The sequence below is a fragment of the Gastrolobium bilobum genome, unplaced genomic scaffold (assembly GCF_033153095.1).
Source record: "Gastrolobium bilobum isolate Gb01-03AN ecotype WA unplaced genomic scaffold, APGP_CSIRO_Gbil_v1 utg18832, whole genome shotgun sequence".
Taxonomy (NCBI): domain Eukaryota; kingdom Viridiplantae; phylum Streptophyta; class Magnoliopsida; order Fabales; family Fabaceae; genus Gastrolobium; species Gastrolobium bilobum.
The window spans coordinates 155,733-173,004 of record NW_026898189.1 but is presented as its reverse complement, the minus strand read 5'-3'; the positions used below and the strand labels follow the sequence as shown (position 1 = coordinate 173,004).

Here is a 17,272-nt window from a genome sequence, read left to right as displayed (position 1 = left end):
ACACATATGTAATATACGTGACACATGCTTAGAAGGACATCGCTTTGTATTCCTGGATAAAGCATACGTTATCAATTTTTGAATTTACGCGACCAAACATGATACATATGACTTCTTTTATTCTGCTCTTCCTTATTTTCCCCTTTTGTTATGTGATAGTTTGCAAACAGTATAGGACTTGTTGAGATGCCTAGTTACATATTCCATGATTAAATTATACCTTTTTAAGTCCAGAAAAAATATGATTTAACAGATAAATTTTGAAATATTATTTCTCATATTACATAAGATAAGTTATTTTATGCAACAACAAAAAAAAATTTATATTCAATTTTTTATGTGTTGCATGAGATAAATTATTTTATAATATGAGAAATAATATCCCTATAAATTTTCTGTATGATACTTTCTACATTAAGTCTTAGGGATAGTTAAATTGGTGAGTTGGAGTGTGCAGGGGTTTGTATTGCTAAGGATTTGATCTTTGAGTAATGCAAATTTTTGAAATTCTTTAGAATTTAGAGGGAAGAGAATTTTTCTCAATGGGAAAATAATCTAATCCTTCCTCCACTGATATAATTTAAGGGTTTTATAAGAGTTATGTTGTAGAAAAAGTGATTGTGTAATGTTATAGAGATTCGTTTTGCGTGCCTTAATTTTTTATTTATTTTTTTGTTTTAAAAAGTGTGGGCCCTACAAAATGTTGTGAGTGTAGAAAAATTTGTTGTGTTATGTTAAAGGATAAAATGAAAAACCATAATTTAATGCGTTAACTGTTTCAATGAAAAGGTAATTTTTAGGACTATATTCTAAGAATAAGGTGATTAAAAGATATTGAATGAAGATTTTTTATTAAAAAAATTATGAAATTTGTGTAATGTCAAAGCAGTAGATGACATCATCCTCAAACACACTAAACTCTAAGGGTGTGTTTGGTACAAGAGAAGTTTTTTCGTATTCGGAAATCATGATTTCCAGTAATATAAAAAGAAATCTAATTTACCAGAAATGATATAAAAAAGTTGTTTGATAGACGTAAATATTATCGGGAATATTTAATAATTTTACTAAGTATATGTTTGGTTGTTAGTAAAATATTATCGGTAATATATGATAATTTTACAAAACTAACCTTAACTTTTCAAAACATATTCTTCAACGGGTATTGATGTGTGTTGGGAGTATTATTGTCTCAAAAATATGTTATCTGCCTTCCCTTACCCCATTAATCACGAAAACCACCTAATTTTTTATAATCCCAAAAGTAGCTTTTCTTTGTAAAATACTTTACTGGTAAACCTTGAATATCCGAGAATTAATTTTTAATACTTCTACCAAATATGATAATTGACGATTACTAAAAAAAAGCTTACCGGTAATTCTTGTGATAACCTTGTACTAAATACACCCTAAATACTAAAGAGTGACATTGTAGGAAATATAGAGAAGCAAAGTAGTATATAGTGATGTGATCCCATGAGTAACCATGAAAGTACGAGATGAGAGGAGGCAATCATGAAGGGCTGAGGTGGGCTCCACTCCATTGTGAAAGACAAACACAGTACAAACGACGATGACCACGTGTACGGATACGATGTGGTTGTTCGGACATATGATGTACGGACACTGATACGAAACACGATACACGCGCCGACACTACACGCCGACACGTTAATTTTAAAAAATGACATTTTTCGACACGTTGGGACACGTTTTGATATTAGAAAATATATTTAATATATATAATATAATTTATATTTAATACATATAATAGTCTATAATGAGTCATATAATCAATCAAATATTCAAATTTTATAACATAAATATAAAAAAAAAATTGTACCTAGTTAATTTTTCATGTCAAATTTTATAACAGAAAAAAATTGATTTATAAATGATTTTTTACTTTTAGTTAATAAAAAAAAAGACTAAAAAAAAAAAAAATGTGTCCCAGCGTGTCTGAACATTGATCACGTATCGGAAAAAGTTGACTGCGTGTCGAAAAAACGTGACGGAGCGTGTCAGAGAGTTGATCACGTGTCTCAAAATATTGATCGCGTATCAGACACGTGTCGGAACTTGTCCGTGTCCGACACATCCGACACGTGTCCGACACATCCGACACGTGTCCGACACATCCGACACGTGTCCGACACGCACATTTTTAAAAAAAATGCCGTGTCCGGTACGAGAGGTTCGGACCACCTCAAAACTCTCATTCCCATCGTCATCGCAATCTCTTCACATGGGAATTTTCTAATATGGTCTGGACCAATTTAAAAAGCCATAGTTTCTCTCATAGACAATTCTCATTTTATCCTTACTTTTTTTTTAAATAAATTTTTATTTTGGCCCCGCTATATAACATAAGGACCATCTGCTACTGATCCATGAAATATCTGCTGAACCATGGAATACCTGCTGATGATTACAGCGTTTCACATTCTGGTCTGGATCCCACACCAATGAAAATTACACGTCACGTGGCAAAAGGTGATTCCTCATCTGAGACAGAATGTAGTCTAGAAATTTTTATATAAATAAACCATTTTATTTTCAGCGTATGTTTGGAAGTTTAGAAGAAAAAAAAAAAAAAAAATTCAAGGAAAAAGAAAAGAAAGAAAAGAAAAAAAAATGAACTTATTTGAAAGTTAAAAATATAACAAAAAATTGGTTAATATGATATTTTTATAATTTTATTTTTCTTAAACAATTAATATATTTGTTACATTTTATAAATAAAAATAAATGTAAAATTATTTGTGTAATTTTTATATTTAAAAAATATTCTACATCAAAAAATTATTTTTTCTCTATCTAAACTTGTCTATTTCACATTATAACCAAAATAAAATTATTAAAAAATTATAAATCACATGTATAAAAGTAAATCACTTATGTCAAAATAACTCAATATATATATATATATATATATATATATATATATATATATAGTTTATTGTTTGTCACATCACAGGATATAAGATTTTATGTTGTCATCTCCTTATAACTATGTATTCCGGAAAATACATAGTTATAATATTAAAGTTATTTTTTTTTCTTCATTAACTTTTCATAAACTTGTCGACTGACGTAGAAAGAAAAAAAATAACTTTAACATTAAAACTTTAAGTGCTCTCCGGAGCACATAGTTATAAAGGATGACAAGATAAAATCTTATATCCTATGACTAGCCATATGATATATATATATATATATATATATATATATATATATATATATATATATATATAGGAGAAAAATATTTCTCAAACAGTTTAAGATATATTTATTTCTGTCCACCCAAAAACTACTTTGTTTTGTTTATTTATTTTCTTATATTAATTGATTCACCTTCAAATGATTATGATTCTTTTTTTCTGTCTCTTCCTTTATCAACATTGATCCATCTTTAAATGGTTATGATTCTTTCTTTTTTTTCTCTTTTTAGATAAGACAATTACCCCCTTTTAACTAAGTCTGACTAGTATAAAAATTGCATTTTTTGTCTCCGCCACGTCATCCGACAATGTATGAGAAGAGAGAAAAAAAGAATAACTTTATTGTTATAACTATATCTTACTGGTTAGACTTAGTTAAAAAGGAGTGGCTATAGATAATGTTATCTAAAGCGCGCTAACATGAAAAGTTCAACAGCAAAGAGCGCGCTTAAGCGCGCTTGGAGGGGGCTTAAGCGCCTATTACAATCCAGCTAAGGCCTATTGCATGGTTTCCACTTACGACACAGATTCTTCAACTTTAAAAAGGAAAATTGAAGCAGAAATCATTATCAGCTGATCAACCTTGGAGAGTTAAAATAGAGGAGGACCATAGTTCATGTTCTTTAGCATCGGAAACAGATCAGAATCAAGTTTGCATTGGAAAGCTTAAAGCTTCACCACACTATTAAGGAGTTTGGGGGAGATTTATCGTTTTCTTTCATTCTTGATTTTATTATGTCAGGATAAGTTTTTATAGTAGTTAGGTTTGGATGGAACTTAATTTGTCTTTTATGTTTCGAATAAATTCTTGATGTTAATCTTCCTTTTTATGTTGAATGAAATTATCTTTTCTTAATGCTTTCTATGAGCTTGAATCTTGTATATTGATCTTAGGTAAGAATGTTAGTTTATGATCCATACATGATAATTTCATCGTAATCTTTATGATTCTAGGGATAGAGATATAGTTTTACGCAATCTTATGATTCTTGAACGTGAAACTTATCTTTTTGAGGAATATCTAGGTAATTAGGGTTCTTGCAAGATTATAAAGATTTAGGTTGTCGAGGACTTGAATCCTAATTAAATTAAAAGAATCGATTGGATTCATATTAAGGACGATTAATCTGAAAGAGTGAATTAAAAACATAAGAGAGAGATTATGGGAATTTCAAACCCTAGTTACGTTTCTTTTATATCAAGTAATCCAAACTTTTACGTCCTTATTCTTGTTCTTACTTATCTTTATAAAATTCTGAATCCACATCTCGTTACAAATTCATAATCGATTGTTCAACTTAAGCGGAAGTAGTGAATTAGTGGTTGAAATTATAATCCTCGTGGGAACGATTCTTTACTCGTGCAGTTTATTATTTGCACGACCGGTGCAATTGCCGAGTCCACAACAAGTTTGTGGCGCCGTTGTCGGCAATTATAAACTTCAACATTAATAATAGCTATAGATTCTTTAGATTGAACCTTATTTTCTGTCATTTAAATTTTGTTTTTTGTTAATTCATATTTTATTTTATTAATCTATTTTTTGGTTTATGCGAGGTACCATTGACACAAAGTCCTTTCACTTCAATCCAGAAATAGAGAAAACTGCAAAAAGAAATAGAAAGATAGCCAAGGAGAGAAAACAACAAGAAAAAGAAGCATCAAGCTCGGTTGTACAAGAGGAAGAAACAATGGCAAGCAACAACAATAATCCTCCGCAAGAGGAATTGATGGATGCGTTCTTTACTCCGAGCATGCCTAGAGCCACATCATGCATTGTCAGACCAAATGTTGTTGCAAATAATTTTGAAATCAAACCAGCACTACTCTCAGTAGTTCAGCAAAATCAGTTTGCAGGCGGTGATGAGGAAGACCCTCGCCTTTATCTTGACAATTCCTTTTTAATTTGTGACACGGTGAAGATGAACGGAGTAGCAGATGATGTCATTCGTCTAAGACTATTGCAGTTTTCTTTGAGAGAAAATGCACTACAATGGCTTCATCAACAACCTGCTGGCAATATTATTCCGAGATCAATGCATCTATGAATTCAAATTTGATATATTATTATTTGTTTTTTTGGTTGATATTTAATAAATTGCCTCCGATTACAAATAATATGAGTAAATTCTTCTTTGAAACTGAATAATACAACTCTTTAATCTTAACAAAATATGCATATTAACTCCCTATAGTATGTTTTAGTAGATTTTGTGTGTGGATAAAAAGATAAACCAGTTTTTTAAAAGTATATATTGTTGGGAGACAGTCGCTCAAATAGTCATGCAAAAGCAAGCTTACAATCGACACAACTATCTTACCAGTCGGCCAACACAACAAAAAATCAAAAGTCACAAGTTAGGCCAAAAAAAGAAAAAACAGAGAAATGTAGATAGTGAGATGAGAGATGGAGAAAAAGAACACACAATAAATTTTTAACATGGAAAACCTTCACCAATGCACAAAAGCACAAAGTAGGGACATTATTCCAGAAAATCTTTATGATTACAAAAAGATCAAATTTCCTTAGTAACACTATACACACTCTTAAACTTCACCAACAATGGTGGTTTATTATATTCTCTAAGAGGTCTCTCACCCAAACCTCTCACTAGAAGATATTGTAATATTCAAAATTAAAAAATTTTAAAAAAAGCAAAAAAAAAAACAAAAAATTGACGCCATTAGCGTGAATAATGGATATGTATCAGACGAGGATATGTGTCAGACAATTGTGGTGTTTACGTATATGTAAAATAATAATAATAATAATAATGATAATAATAATAATAATAAAAAGAAAAAGAAAGAAAAAAAGGAGACAAGTGAAAAGAGAGAGAGAGAACAGCGAGAAGAAAAAATAGAGAGAGAACATCGAGAAGAAAAAAAGAGAGAGAGAAAGAAAAAGAAAGGAGGAAAGCGACGAGGCAGTAACGAAGCAGAAGGTAATATTGAGAGTTTTAAAAACATTCTCTCGTGTTTCAATCATTTTGCGAAAACCATGTTTAATTTTAATACTGTCATTTTACCGAACTCTTCTTTATATATCTTCTGTTTCTTACCGAACTCTTCTTTATATATCTTCTGCTTCTTACCGAACTCTATTCTTTATATGTTTTCTGTTGAGTTTATTCTTTGATTTTTATTCTTTTGCAGTATATTGTTTTTCTTTTAAATTTTATTTCTTTACAACAACTGATTATCATGTTGACGAATTGTTTGGTACCAAATAATTATGAAGAGAATGTGTATATTTAACTGATGAAGACTGCTATGAACTGAACCACAAAGTTTTGGTTCAGACGATTATAGGATAAGGGATGCCTTATCGTGGTTTGAGCTCCTCCACAATGAATCTTTCATATGCAGAAGACCACAAAGTTGGGAAATTATTTATCTGAGAGAATGGTATTTTCTGTTATTACGGCTGGAAATTGTTATAGTTATAAAATCTCAATATTACTTAGAATTTTCTCACGTGTGTTTGTTTTGTGCTAACCTTTTCAGAAAATCATAATGCCTACTCTAAGCTTAGCAAGTGAAGGATGGAGTATCAATATTTACTCTTATGAGGACCATATGGAGTTTTATATCATAGTAGAAAATCAAGGAGCTGCTTCGATATTCTATGCTGATAGTGTGGAGACCTATACCTATAGGCTAGATTAGGATAAGACTTTTGTATTGTATAATTATGTGATGACAATATGTAAGATATAAACTGAAGTGATGTAATATTTAGTAGACTGTAGGACCTATGTAAAATAACTCCTTTTTGTATCTGACGTAACATTATCTATAAAGTAATGTTGGTAGATGTTTATATAATTTTCTTTACTGTTATTATCATCGATTGTATTAATTAATAATATCAATTTCCTTCCATCTTATTTCTCACTGACTATGCGTAAACGTAAATATAAATGTAAATAAAAGAAATCATGTAATATTCCTTACAAAAGTTAACAGCAAGGGATGTTATAGATACACTCACTCATAATACTCTATAAAAAAACTCATTACAAATGATTTTCTTGATCTTATATAGGTGAGGGGAAATCCTACACCTTTTTCTGTTTTCTTCATCAATGATAGAGTGGTTGAGCATTTATTGAGGTGGTTGTGAAACATTGAGTCAAGCACCGATAACATGGAACACCCCCAATATATAATATATATATATATATATATATATATATATATAGACATGATCCTTTGACACCAGTGTTAATATACATATCTAACTGTCATAATTTATTGGAAATTAATAATTAATTAATAAGTTTGACCCAATAAATTATAACCGTTAGATTTACAAAATTAACGGTCAAGATTTGGTATCAAAGAATCCTACTCCACATATATATATATATATATGATCCTTTGACACATGTCAAATTTTGAATTTTGACACCAAATCCCAACCTTTGATTTCCGCCAATCAACGGTTATCATTTATTAGAAATTAATATTAATTAATAAGTTTGATTCTCAATAAATGATAACCTTTGATTGACGAAAATCAAAGGTTAGGATTTGGTGTAAAATTTCAAAATTTAGCACTGGTGTCAAAGGATTTTGCCCATATATATATATATATATGTGGGTTTAAAGTTTATAAAGTCACTTTATATAACTTTATCTAATGTTCACTAAAATATATACAAAAAAATGTGTGGGTCCCATAATTCCTTTTTCTCTCTCTTCTTTCCACATGAACCACATACACTTTTTTGTGTGTATTTTGATGAACATTAGATAAAATTATCTAAAATAACTTTTGAAACTTTAAATCCTATTATTAATGGGAAAACTGTTTATCCAGTTACTAAAAGTTATCTCTAACTATCTCCATTTTCTGAGACAAATGGAATTGGGCCCACGATTTAAAAAAAAAGAATAACACATTATTCAACGTGAGTACAATATGAATAAGTAATAGAGTAAATACTATTTTTGATTCTTAACAAAAAATATGATCCTCACTTTAGTCTCTTATAAAAAAAAATAGTCTCGAGGTTCCTAAGAAATTCAAAGTGAACCTACTTAGTTAAAATCGTGGTCCCTTAAAAATTCAAAAAAGAGCCACATTAGTTCATCGAAAGAACTAAAATGGGTTCACTTTAAATTTTATATGGACTAACCGACTAATTTTTTTTTGTAAAGGATTAAAGTGAAGACTATATTTTTGTTGGAGACCCAAAAAGATATTTACTCTAAGTAATATCATATAACATGAAAATATGATTTCCTGTGTCATGTTTTTCCATGTGCGTTCCTAAACGTATCAATAATTTATTTAGTTTCTTTGTACACAGATTTGAGGCTCCAAGGGCCAAATAAAAGAGATCAACGGGCAGTAATTAAGCAGTACCATAGGATTGGCGCATGAATGGTTGAAAGCCCAATTTGGCCCATGATCTGATTGCTGATCCATCCCTGAAGTAAACTCATGAGCTCTTCTCTTCTTCTCACACTTCTCTCTCTTGGAAGAGTTTAGAAATGCATAAGTAATCTTCTTGACGGGGTAGAAGCATTTGTTGATAGATTCAAAAACCATCACCAAACCTTGAGCTGAGACAACCATTTTCTTACCTTAAATTTTTTGATACCAAAACTAAATTACAAATTGCAAATAAGTTACTTAATTTCATTTTACCTATATTTGGTTTAGACAAATGTCACTTTGTCATTTTGCTATTAATTCAATGAGGATTATATAATAAAGAAATCTTGAATAGACAATTTGTGGACTAAAAATGAATCCTTTACAATAGATTAGGAATGTGACCCATCTCTTCTGCATGAACTACCTGAAGGCTGAAAGGCTGTGTTTAATTGCTTAATTAAACATTAAAAACAGTTAATCAAGCCCATGGTTGTGTAGTATGCAAGAGTTACACATTTTTTATGGATATGGCTCATACTTCGTAGTTAGATGACGACTCCTATTGGCGGGACACAGAGAAAGCTAACGGGACCACGGAGGCCTGGTACTGTTGTTAGTTTTTGGCTTATTTTATTTTGCTGTTTCTTTAGTAGTTTGGTCTTGGGCTCATGAATAGTTATTGTTGCTTAGCGTTTGTTATCCTATTTATATTCTTTTTGTAAATTGAGTGACTTGTAACGAGTGTGGTGAGGAGAATATAGTGCAGACATGTTGGACGTAGCTTATATTGGGTTATCAGTATAAATCGCTGTCACTTTATTTCTTCCCTTTTCTCTCTATCGATTGTGTGTGATTGCGTTGATTCCAACACTTTTCCCCGTAAACAAGACTTTAAGAGCCTGCAAAATATTTCTGCAGTCAACAATAAATCTTAACCGTTGATTGACAGAAATTAACGGTTAAGATATTGGTTGTAAGAGGTTGTAAAGGAAAATAGGTTGTAAGTATAACCTCTCCCTATATATATATAGGGAAAAACATTTGTTAAGCTGTTTGAGATAAATTTATCTCCGGCCACCCCAAAACTACGTCGTTTTGATTATTTATTTCCTTATATGTATTGATTCACCTTTGAATGGTTATGATTCTCCTTTTCTCTCTCTTCCTTTATCACCATTGATCTATCTTTATACGGTTATGATTTAGCAGTCAGAGAGATAATCTCCGACAGTTTGAGAAATGATAAGTCCATATATATATATATATATATATATATATATATATATATATATATATAAGGTAGGATCATTTGGCATCGGTGTCAAATTTGAAGTTTGACACCTCATCTGAGAGCCGTTAGATCAAAAAAGATCAATGGTGTCACATGCTTATAAATCAGAGTTGTTGATCTTTTTTGATCTAACGGCTTTTACATGAGGTGTCAAACTTCAAATTTGACACCGATGTCAAAGGATCCTACCTCTATATATATATATATATATATATGCGTGTGACATAGAATGAGATGGTTTATTTATAAACTTTATGGGTCTTTAATGCATATATAGAACCCATGCTCTTCAAAAGTTGAATTCTGGCACCAATTTTAATGCATAGCTTATTTTCCACCAATTTTAATGCATAGCTTATTTTCCTGGAAGTTTCTCTGAGGCGATATTTGAAATTTCTGTTTCAAAATTTGGATAAGATCTAGTTGAGAAATAACCTCGTGCCGTGTCTTTTTGTGATCTATCCTTTGATTTTTCCCTCGCAAATTTCAACCATAGCCCCAAAGCAACCATGGCCATCTCCGATTTGGCTATTGACTAATGGTGATCTTCCCATTCAAGAGAGTCAATATGACTGTACAAATTCAATCAAGGGTGGATCTTGCATTGTGGACACGAACATTAGACAAAAAAAAGAAAAAAAAAGAGGTGGACAAACTTTTTTAAAAGTTAGAACTGGTACCTACCAAAATTTTCATACTTGGTTTAAAATAAATTTCCCATTTATTTCTAAAAGTTGCCCTAGTGTAATTGAGATGGGCATGCCCCTTGATCAAGGTTTTCTCTTCGAAAACACAACAAAAATTATGTTTAATGTGGTTTTTCAGAATGATTTTAAGCAGTTTGCATGAACCATATGGCGAGAAATTAAATAGTAATGGAATTCATCAACTAAACAATTAAGTCCATGGCATAAAGCTCTCAAAGACAATTCAAAGAATAATATATATTCTGGTTTTGTTAGCAAGATGAGGTAGATGGATGGCTTTCCCAATTTGAAGAGGAAGACTTTTAAGTAGAGATCTAGATCCGGAATGCAATCAAAATTTATAGTCCAAACTAGAAGTTGACGCACAAAATCTGCACATATATAAGGCATACAGTACACTTTAGATAAGCACAAGTTATATCCCTGAGTTGGAAACTAGTCGAATACACCACAAACACAAGGTAGCAGTCTATGTTGAAAAAGAAAGAAAGATTAAAGTCCTCTCATTTATCAATTAGTATAGTTTAGTACGTAGGTGCATGTGTTCACACTCTTCATTCCCATACTGGTTGGCTATATTTTATTATTCTAACCACGTTTTCCTCATAAGTCCAATTCACTCTTTTCCTGTGATACTTGGTCGGTAACCGCACACGATATCAATCATACTTACTGCTACGGGAAACATCACAAAAAAATGTTACGAAACTTCCCCTTTTGGGTTTTTGTTTTGTCAATCTCTCTCTCTCTCTTTTTTTTCCTTCATTTTTTTTACCGAATTTGGGTTAACCCCTGCGATAATTTACATACTGTTACATCATGACATGATGTATTGCAATATATAGTATTTAATGTTTTAACTGCCGGAGCATGTGACATGTATCTTTTAATTAAAAGAAAAACTCCCCATGTTTGAATATATTATTTCTGGGAAATAGTTTTCTTATTTTACGTGATAAAATTTTTTCATAATACATGAGTGGGGTCTACATCGGTACTAATAGATAAGTTTAGCGCCTTCCTTTCTTTTGTGTGGACCTCACCGTACATCTCTTTCCACTAAGGTTTGTCTGCTTTGGCTTTTTTTTCAATTATCTTCATCATGACATCAGCATCAATATATCCAAATGCTGATGTTATGACGGAGATAATTGAAGAAAAAGCCAATTGATGCTGATATTATTATGGAGATAATTGAAAAAAAAACCAAAATAGACATTGAAAAGAGATATATAGTGAGGTCCATGCAAAGAAAGGAAGGCCATGCAAGTGGTCAATTCACACAGCAGAGTTACATACTAGTCAAGTTTTACTGTTTTATGTTAAGTGAACTTATAAGATATTCAAACAGACGTGAGCAAGCTGCAAACCACCATGGAGTCATACCGAAAGAAAATTAATAGCAAAATCGTATTTTATTGACTTTCTGAATCATAATCTTCAATAAAGTTGACTTTTGACTTTAATTTAACATTTAAGAGCTAAGAATACTTATTTCCTTCCATGCTTCTTTGAATCTTTTTTAATAAAACACTATCAATTAATTGGATAAATCACATATGTACTTTCTCATTTCACAGCCAGCAGTATTTTCTATATAAATAGATAATAGCTAGAACACAAGCTTCCCACATCCCATCTCATTGATTCCCTTGAAAGTATCATGGACATCTCTCCAATTTTGTTGTTTGCTCTTTTCTCTCTCATTTATGGCAATGGTGTTCTTCCCATTGAAGCTAGCCACCATGTTTACAGAAATCTTCAGAGTCTATCTTCAGATTCCTCGAATCAACCTTATAGAACTGCTTATCACTTTCAACCTCCCAAGAATTGGATAAATGGTATATTTCCTACAGACTAGTCTTTAATCTTCTTTATTAATTACCCTTCTTTCCCTACTTACATTTTCTGTACGAAATATTTTATATCTCTAACTGTTTTTTTTTTATTTTGCTTCTTGTTTTATTCATTTGACATGTTATGCTGAAATGGACATCTTGCAGACCCCAATGGTTAGTTCTATTCTCTGTTGGACTCCTTCATTTATGCTCAATATTTTTTTTTTTTTTTTTTTAAAAGTTTCCTTCAAACACACCCTGTTTCTTATATTATTCCACTTCTACTGTCTACCCATTTCATAAAATATCAATGCAATTGCAAAATTTACATGGAACACAGTCAAAATCATTGAAATGTTCAAATCCAAGATCCATATTCTCTGTAGTGGGGAAACAAATAAGTATTTGTTTTATTAATAATTTCATATTTTTTTCAAAAAAAATACTAATTAAAAACATGAATTTTTATAGATAATAGATTCAGGTGTTACATGTTGATGCTTTGTTTTTTTTGTCTTTTTTTTACACTTGTTGGCTGAAAATGTCCTCATATGTGGCTTTTTACTCAGGACCAATGAAGTACAAAGGACTTTACCATCTATTCTATCAATACAATCCTAAAGGTGCTGTGTGGGGCAATATTGTGTGGGCCCACTCCGTATCAAAAGATCTTGTGAATTGGACCCCACTAGATCCTGCCATCTACCCTTCTCAGCCGTCTGATATAAATGGCTGTTGGTCAGGCTCGGCTACTATGCTTCCTGGGGGCAAGCCAGCCATTTTGTACACAGGAATTGACCCAATGAATCGCCAAGTTCAAAACTTAGCCATCCCAAAAAACATGTCTGACCCATTACTTAGGGAATGGGTTAAGTCACCAAAAAATCCATTAATGGCACCAACTATTGCTAACAAGATTAATTCAAGTTCATTTAGAGACCCCACCACTGCTTGGCTAGGCAAAGATGGATATTGGAGGGTGCTAATTGGAAGCAAAAGAAATACTAGGGGAATGGCAATTTTGTACAAGAGTAAAAATTTTGTTAATTGGGTTGAAGCCAAACACCCATTACATTCAGCCCAAGGCACCGGAATGTGGGAATGCCCTGATTTTTATCCAGTTTTGAATAAGAGCCCATTCACCATTGGTATGGACACATCCATGAATGGTGATGATGTTAGGCATGTGCTAAAGGTTAGCTTGGATGATACAAAACATGATCATTATTTGATTGGGACTTATAACACTGCCAGGGATATCTTTGTTCCTGATAACGGATTCGAGGATAACCAATTCGTCTTAAGATATGATTATGGAAAATATTATGCCTCAAAAACTATTTTTGATGATGAAAAGAACAGAAGGGTCTTATTGGGTTGGGTTAACGAATCATCAAGTGTTGAAGATGATATCAAGAAAGGATGGTCTGGAATCCATGTAAGTTGGTGGAAATTTATTAATTTGTTAAAAAAAATTTGTTCATTTTTTTACATGCAAGCCAAGACTAGATTAAATAAAAGGATCTCGAAAAAAATTCAAGTTAGATTATAGTTTATTGAGCATGGTTTATAATATATGGTTTAATATTACATATGTCAGCTCAAGGCCGTGAAGTGAGACTCCACACAATTTTAGGTTGACTCAATTTTTTTTAATAAAAACAATATGGTAAACATTCCTAATATTGCACATGTTTTTGCAGACTATTCCAAGAGCTATCTGGCTTCATAAATCGGGAAAACAGTTGGTGCAATGGCCAGTTGTGGAAATTGAAAACCTACGCGCTAACCCAGTCAACTGGCCCACCAAAGTGGTCAAGGGAGGTGAACTGCTTCAAGTTACTGGTGTTACTGCAGCACATGTAAGTTCTTACTTGTTACAGTCTTGTAAGAAATGTAAATATATGCGAAAGGAGACAAGTTGTGTACTTTTAAGTGATTTGCACGAAGTATGATCAGTCATATTTTGTGTAAATCTGAAAAGTTGCTTATTTTTTTTCTCTCTCCAGTCACATCGCTGATATGTAAAGTGAAAAAAATAACTTTATAAATTTATACAAAATATGACCAGTCATATTTTATGTAAGTCACTAAAAGCTAAAAGAACACAACTTGTGACACGCACTAAACCCAATATACATATATAGCATTATATATTTGCTCAGTAATATGTTATATCTACAATATTTCACTTTCTACCTCGTTGACAACCGTATTGACTCTGCACTAAAATTCATTCAATAATGAATTATACTGTTATATAGGCAAGATCATTGTAATAGAAAAATACTACATGATTATCCTAAATAACATGAAACATGACTAACAGACTAAAAGGACAATTAATAATATAGATGAATTAACCCCATACAAAAGGGTATGAAGTATGATTATTTTCGTATGAATCAATCATTTTTTCTTTGCAGGCTGATGTTGAAATTTCATTCGAAGTGAATGACTTTGGAGAGGCTGAAGTATTAGACCATTGGATAGAACCCCAAATTTTGTGTTCTCAAAAGGGTGCAGCAGTAAAAGGTGGTCTGGGACCCTTTGGTCTGCTAGTTTTTGCTTCTAAAGGCTTGCAAGAGTACACAGCAGTGTTCTTCAGAATATTTAGATACCAACAGAAAAATTTGGTTCTCATGTGCAGCGACCAAAGCAGGTTTGCACTTTTCATCTATCCCTTTCAGAAAACTTCACACCAAACTTGACATGCTCCAAACTCTTCTTTGATATACGCAATGTGTACTTATTTTGACAGGTCTTCCTTGAATAAACATAACGATATGACCACATATGGAACTTTTGTGGATGTGGACCCTCTTCATGAGAAGCTTTCACTAAGAAGTTTGGTAAGTTGAAGTTGTAATTTATGAAACCATATGAACAAATACTTTGTTAAAAAAGAAGAAGAAAAAGGTCAATTTCTTTGGATTGCACAGTGACTCCAATTTCATCATTTTTCTTTTTGATTAGCTAATTAATGCTTGAGTTTCTCCTATTCACAGATTGATCACTCTGTAGTGGAGAGTTTTGGAGGAGAAGGAAGGGCTTGCATCACAGCAAGAGTTTATCCCACATTAGCAATCAATGATAAGGCACTACTTTATGCTTTTAATAATGGAACTGCCCCTGTCAAGATCACAAGATTGAGTGCTTGGAGCATGAACAAAGCAAAAATCTAATTGAAACGAAGCAGTCAAAGACTAAATAGGAACGGAATACAGGATTTCATGATAACCAATGTTTTTCTTTTATTAATGCCTCCAAATTTCATTATTATACTGTGACATAACGATAGTGTATGTCATTCATCTTAATTACACAATATTTGATACAAAAAATAAGAAAAAGATACGTTTTGCAAATGTAGATGCCTGTCACCTTATTTTATCATTTATTTTCTCAGCTTTTAACTACAGGATGGTACATAGACCATACTTTCGCAGGAGCAATTATTATTCAATAAGGATTATCTTCGATTCTAATTACGATTTCCTGTAATAAAATAATAAAAAATACTTATTTATCCCCCATTCTGTATAACAATTGTTAATCACGACCCCTCCAAGCCAGTACATTACGCAGTTACGTATAGTCATATACTGTTTACCAGTAAACGAAAGCAGCGAGCCAGCGACATCACTAACATAGAAATTCCAAATAAAAGTTGGGAAAACTACGTAAAATGGAATCCCTAATATTTTAATATTATGTGCTTGCCTCAAATTTTGCTATTGTAATGTTTACTATTTTTCATATTATGTATTTTATTTTATTTTATATTTTATTTTTGATATATCGATTCTAATTATCTCTTTGTGACGAGTTGACCATCTTAATATTTTCAGAAATTTCAATTTTTTGAACTAACTATAAGACTAATCCCGAATCGAAGTTTAATCATAACTTGTTACCTCTTTCTAAAAATGTATTTGATGTCAGATTTTCTCCTCATTCTATTCAGCATTGTGAGCTACACGCCTACACCCATTGGGTTTTTATCGGTTTTCTTTTGAAATCCTTCTTTGAATCAGATGTTGCCTAGATACTGCTCAGATTATACTTTATCCTTTAGGTGGTGTTTGGTAAGAGGTATATTTTCAGAATGCTGGGGAAGTGAAGGTGGGCATGTATGAATCTCATGTTTGGTATCCCAATTGAGAAAACTTCCCTAGGAAAGCTATTTCCCCTGAATTCCTTTGACTGTGTAATTTTTGGATGAAAACCCTATGGAAGAATACCACCCAGAGGATGGGTATCCTTGAATTGATGGGGAAATGAAAAATATCATACCAAAAGAACCCTTACTTTATTTTTGAATCTCGTCGTCACTCACTAGCCACGACTTTCTTGTTATTTGTTGACATCTCTGTTTAAAGGAAAAGAAATGAGGACAAAAAAAGATGTTGTAGTGAGAGTAGTTGAGAGTGATTGATTACCGTTTGTTTTCTAAGAAAGAAAAGTTTCGTTAATAAGAGCTTAAGTTAAAATATCCTTGAATTGATGGAGGATCGTGGGGGTATATGAAAAAAATTAGCCTTTCTTTAACAACTGATAATATTTCTGAAAATAGAGTTGCTATGGAGGATGAGAAACATGTTCTGAAAAAAATTATTGATGAAGCAACTAAGGAGAACATAAACGAAGAAGTTGAAGTTGAGTGGAATGCAGAAATTCAGACCAAATAAAGTATTTGAACCTGTAGTAAAAGCTGAAGGCCCCAATTCTGCAGCAAGTAAAAGGGTTATTTTCGTATTTTTAATACATTTCCCCATCAATATTCTACTTTCAACCAAATATAGACTCAGTAAACTTAACCCAAT

General features: G+C 31.8%; 1 protein-coding gene across 1 annotated transcript; it reads left to right on the top strand.

Annotated features, from left to right (window-relative positions):
* The first annotated feature begins 13,015 nt into the window (after positions 1–13,015).
* On the top strand, positions 13,016–15,631 carry LOC133313694 (beta-fructofuranosidase, cell wall isozyme-like). The gene is made up of 5 exons (XM_061515094.1): positions 13,016–13,884; positions 14,150–14,308; positions 14,873–15,108; positions 15,208–15,298; positions 15,455–15,631. The coding sequence occupies exons 1-5, from the start codon at positions 13,021–13,023 to the stop codon at positions 15,629–15,631; spliced, it is 1,527 nt and encodes a 508-aa protein (XP_061371078.1). The 5' UTR covers positions 13,016–13,020.
* Positions 15,632–17,272: the final 1,641 nt, after the last annotated feature.

Coding starts and splice junctions, on each gene's coding strand:
- LOC133313694 (XM_061515094.1), top strand. CDS start 13,021: ATGAAGTACAAAGGACTTTACCATCTATTCTATCAATACAATCCTAAA. Junction 14,309..14,872: donor CTGGTGTTACTGCAGCACAT/GTAAGTTCTTAC, acceptor TTTTCTTTGCAG/GCTGATGTTGAAATTTCATT. Junction 15,299..15,454: donor AGCTTTCACTAAGAAGTTTG/GTAAGTTGAAGT, acceptor TCCTATTCACAG/ATTGATCACTCTGTAGTGGA.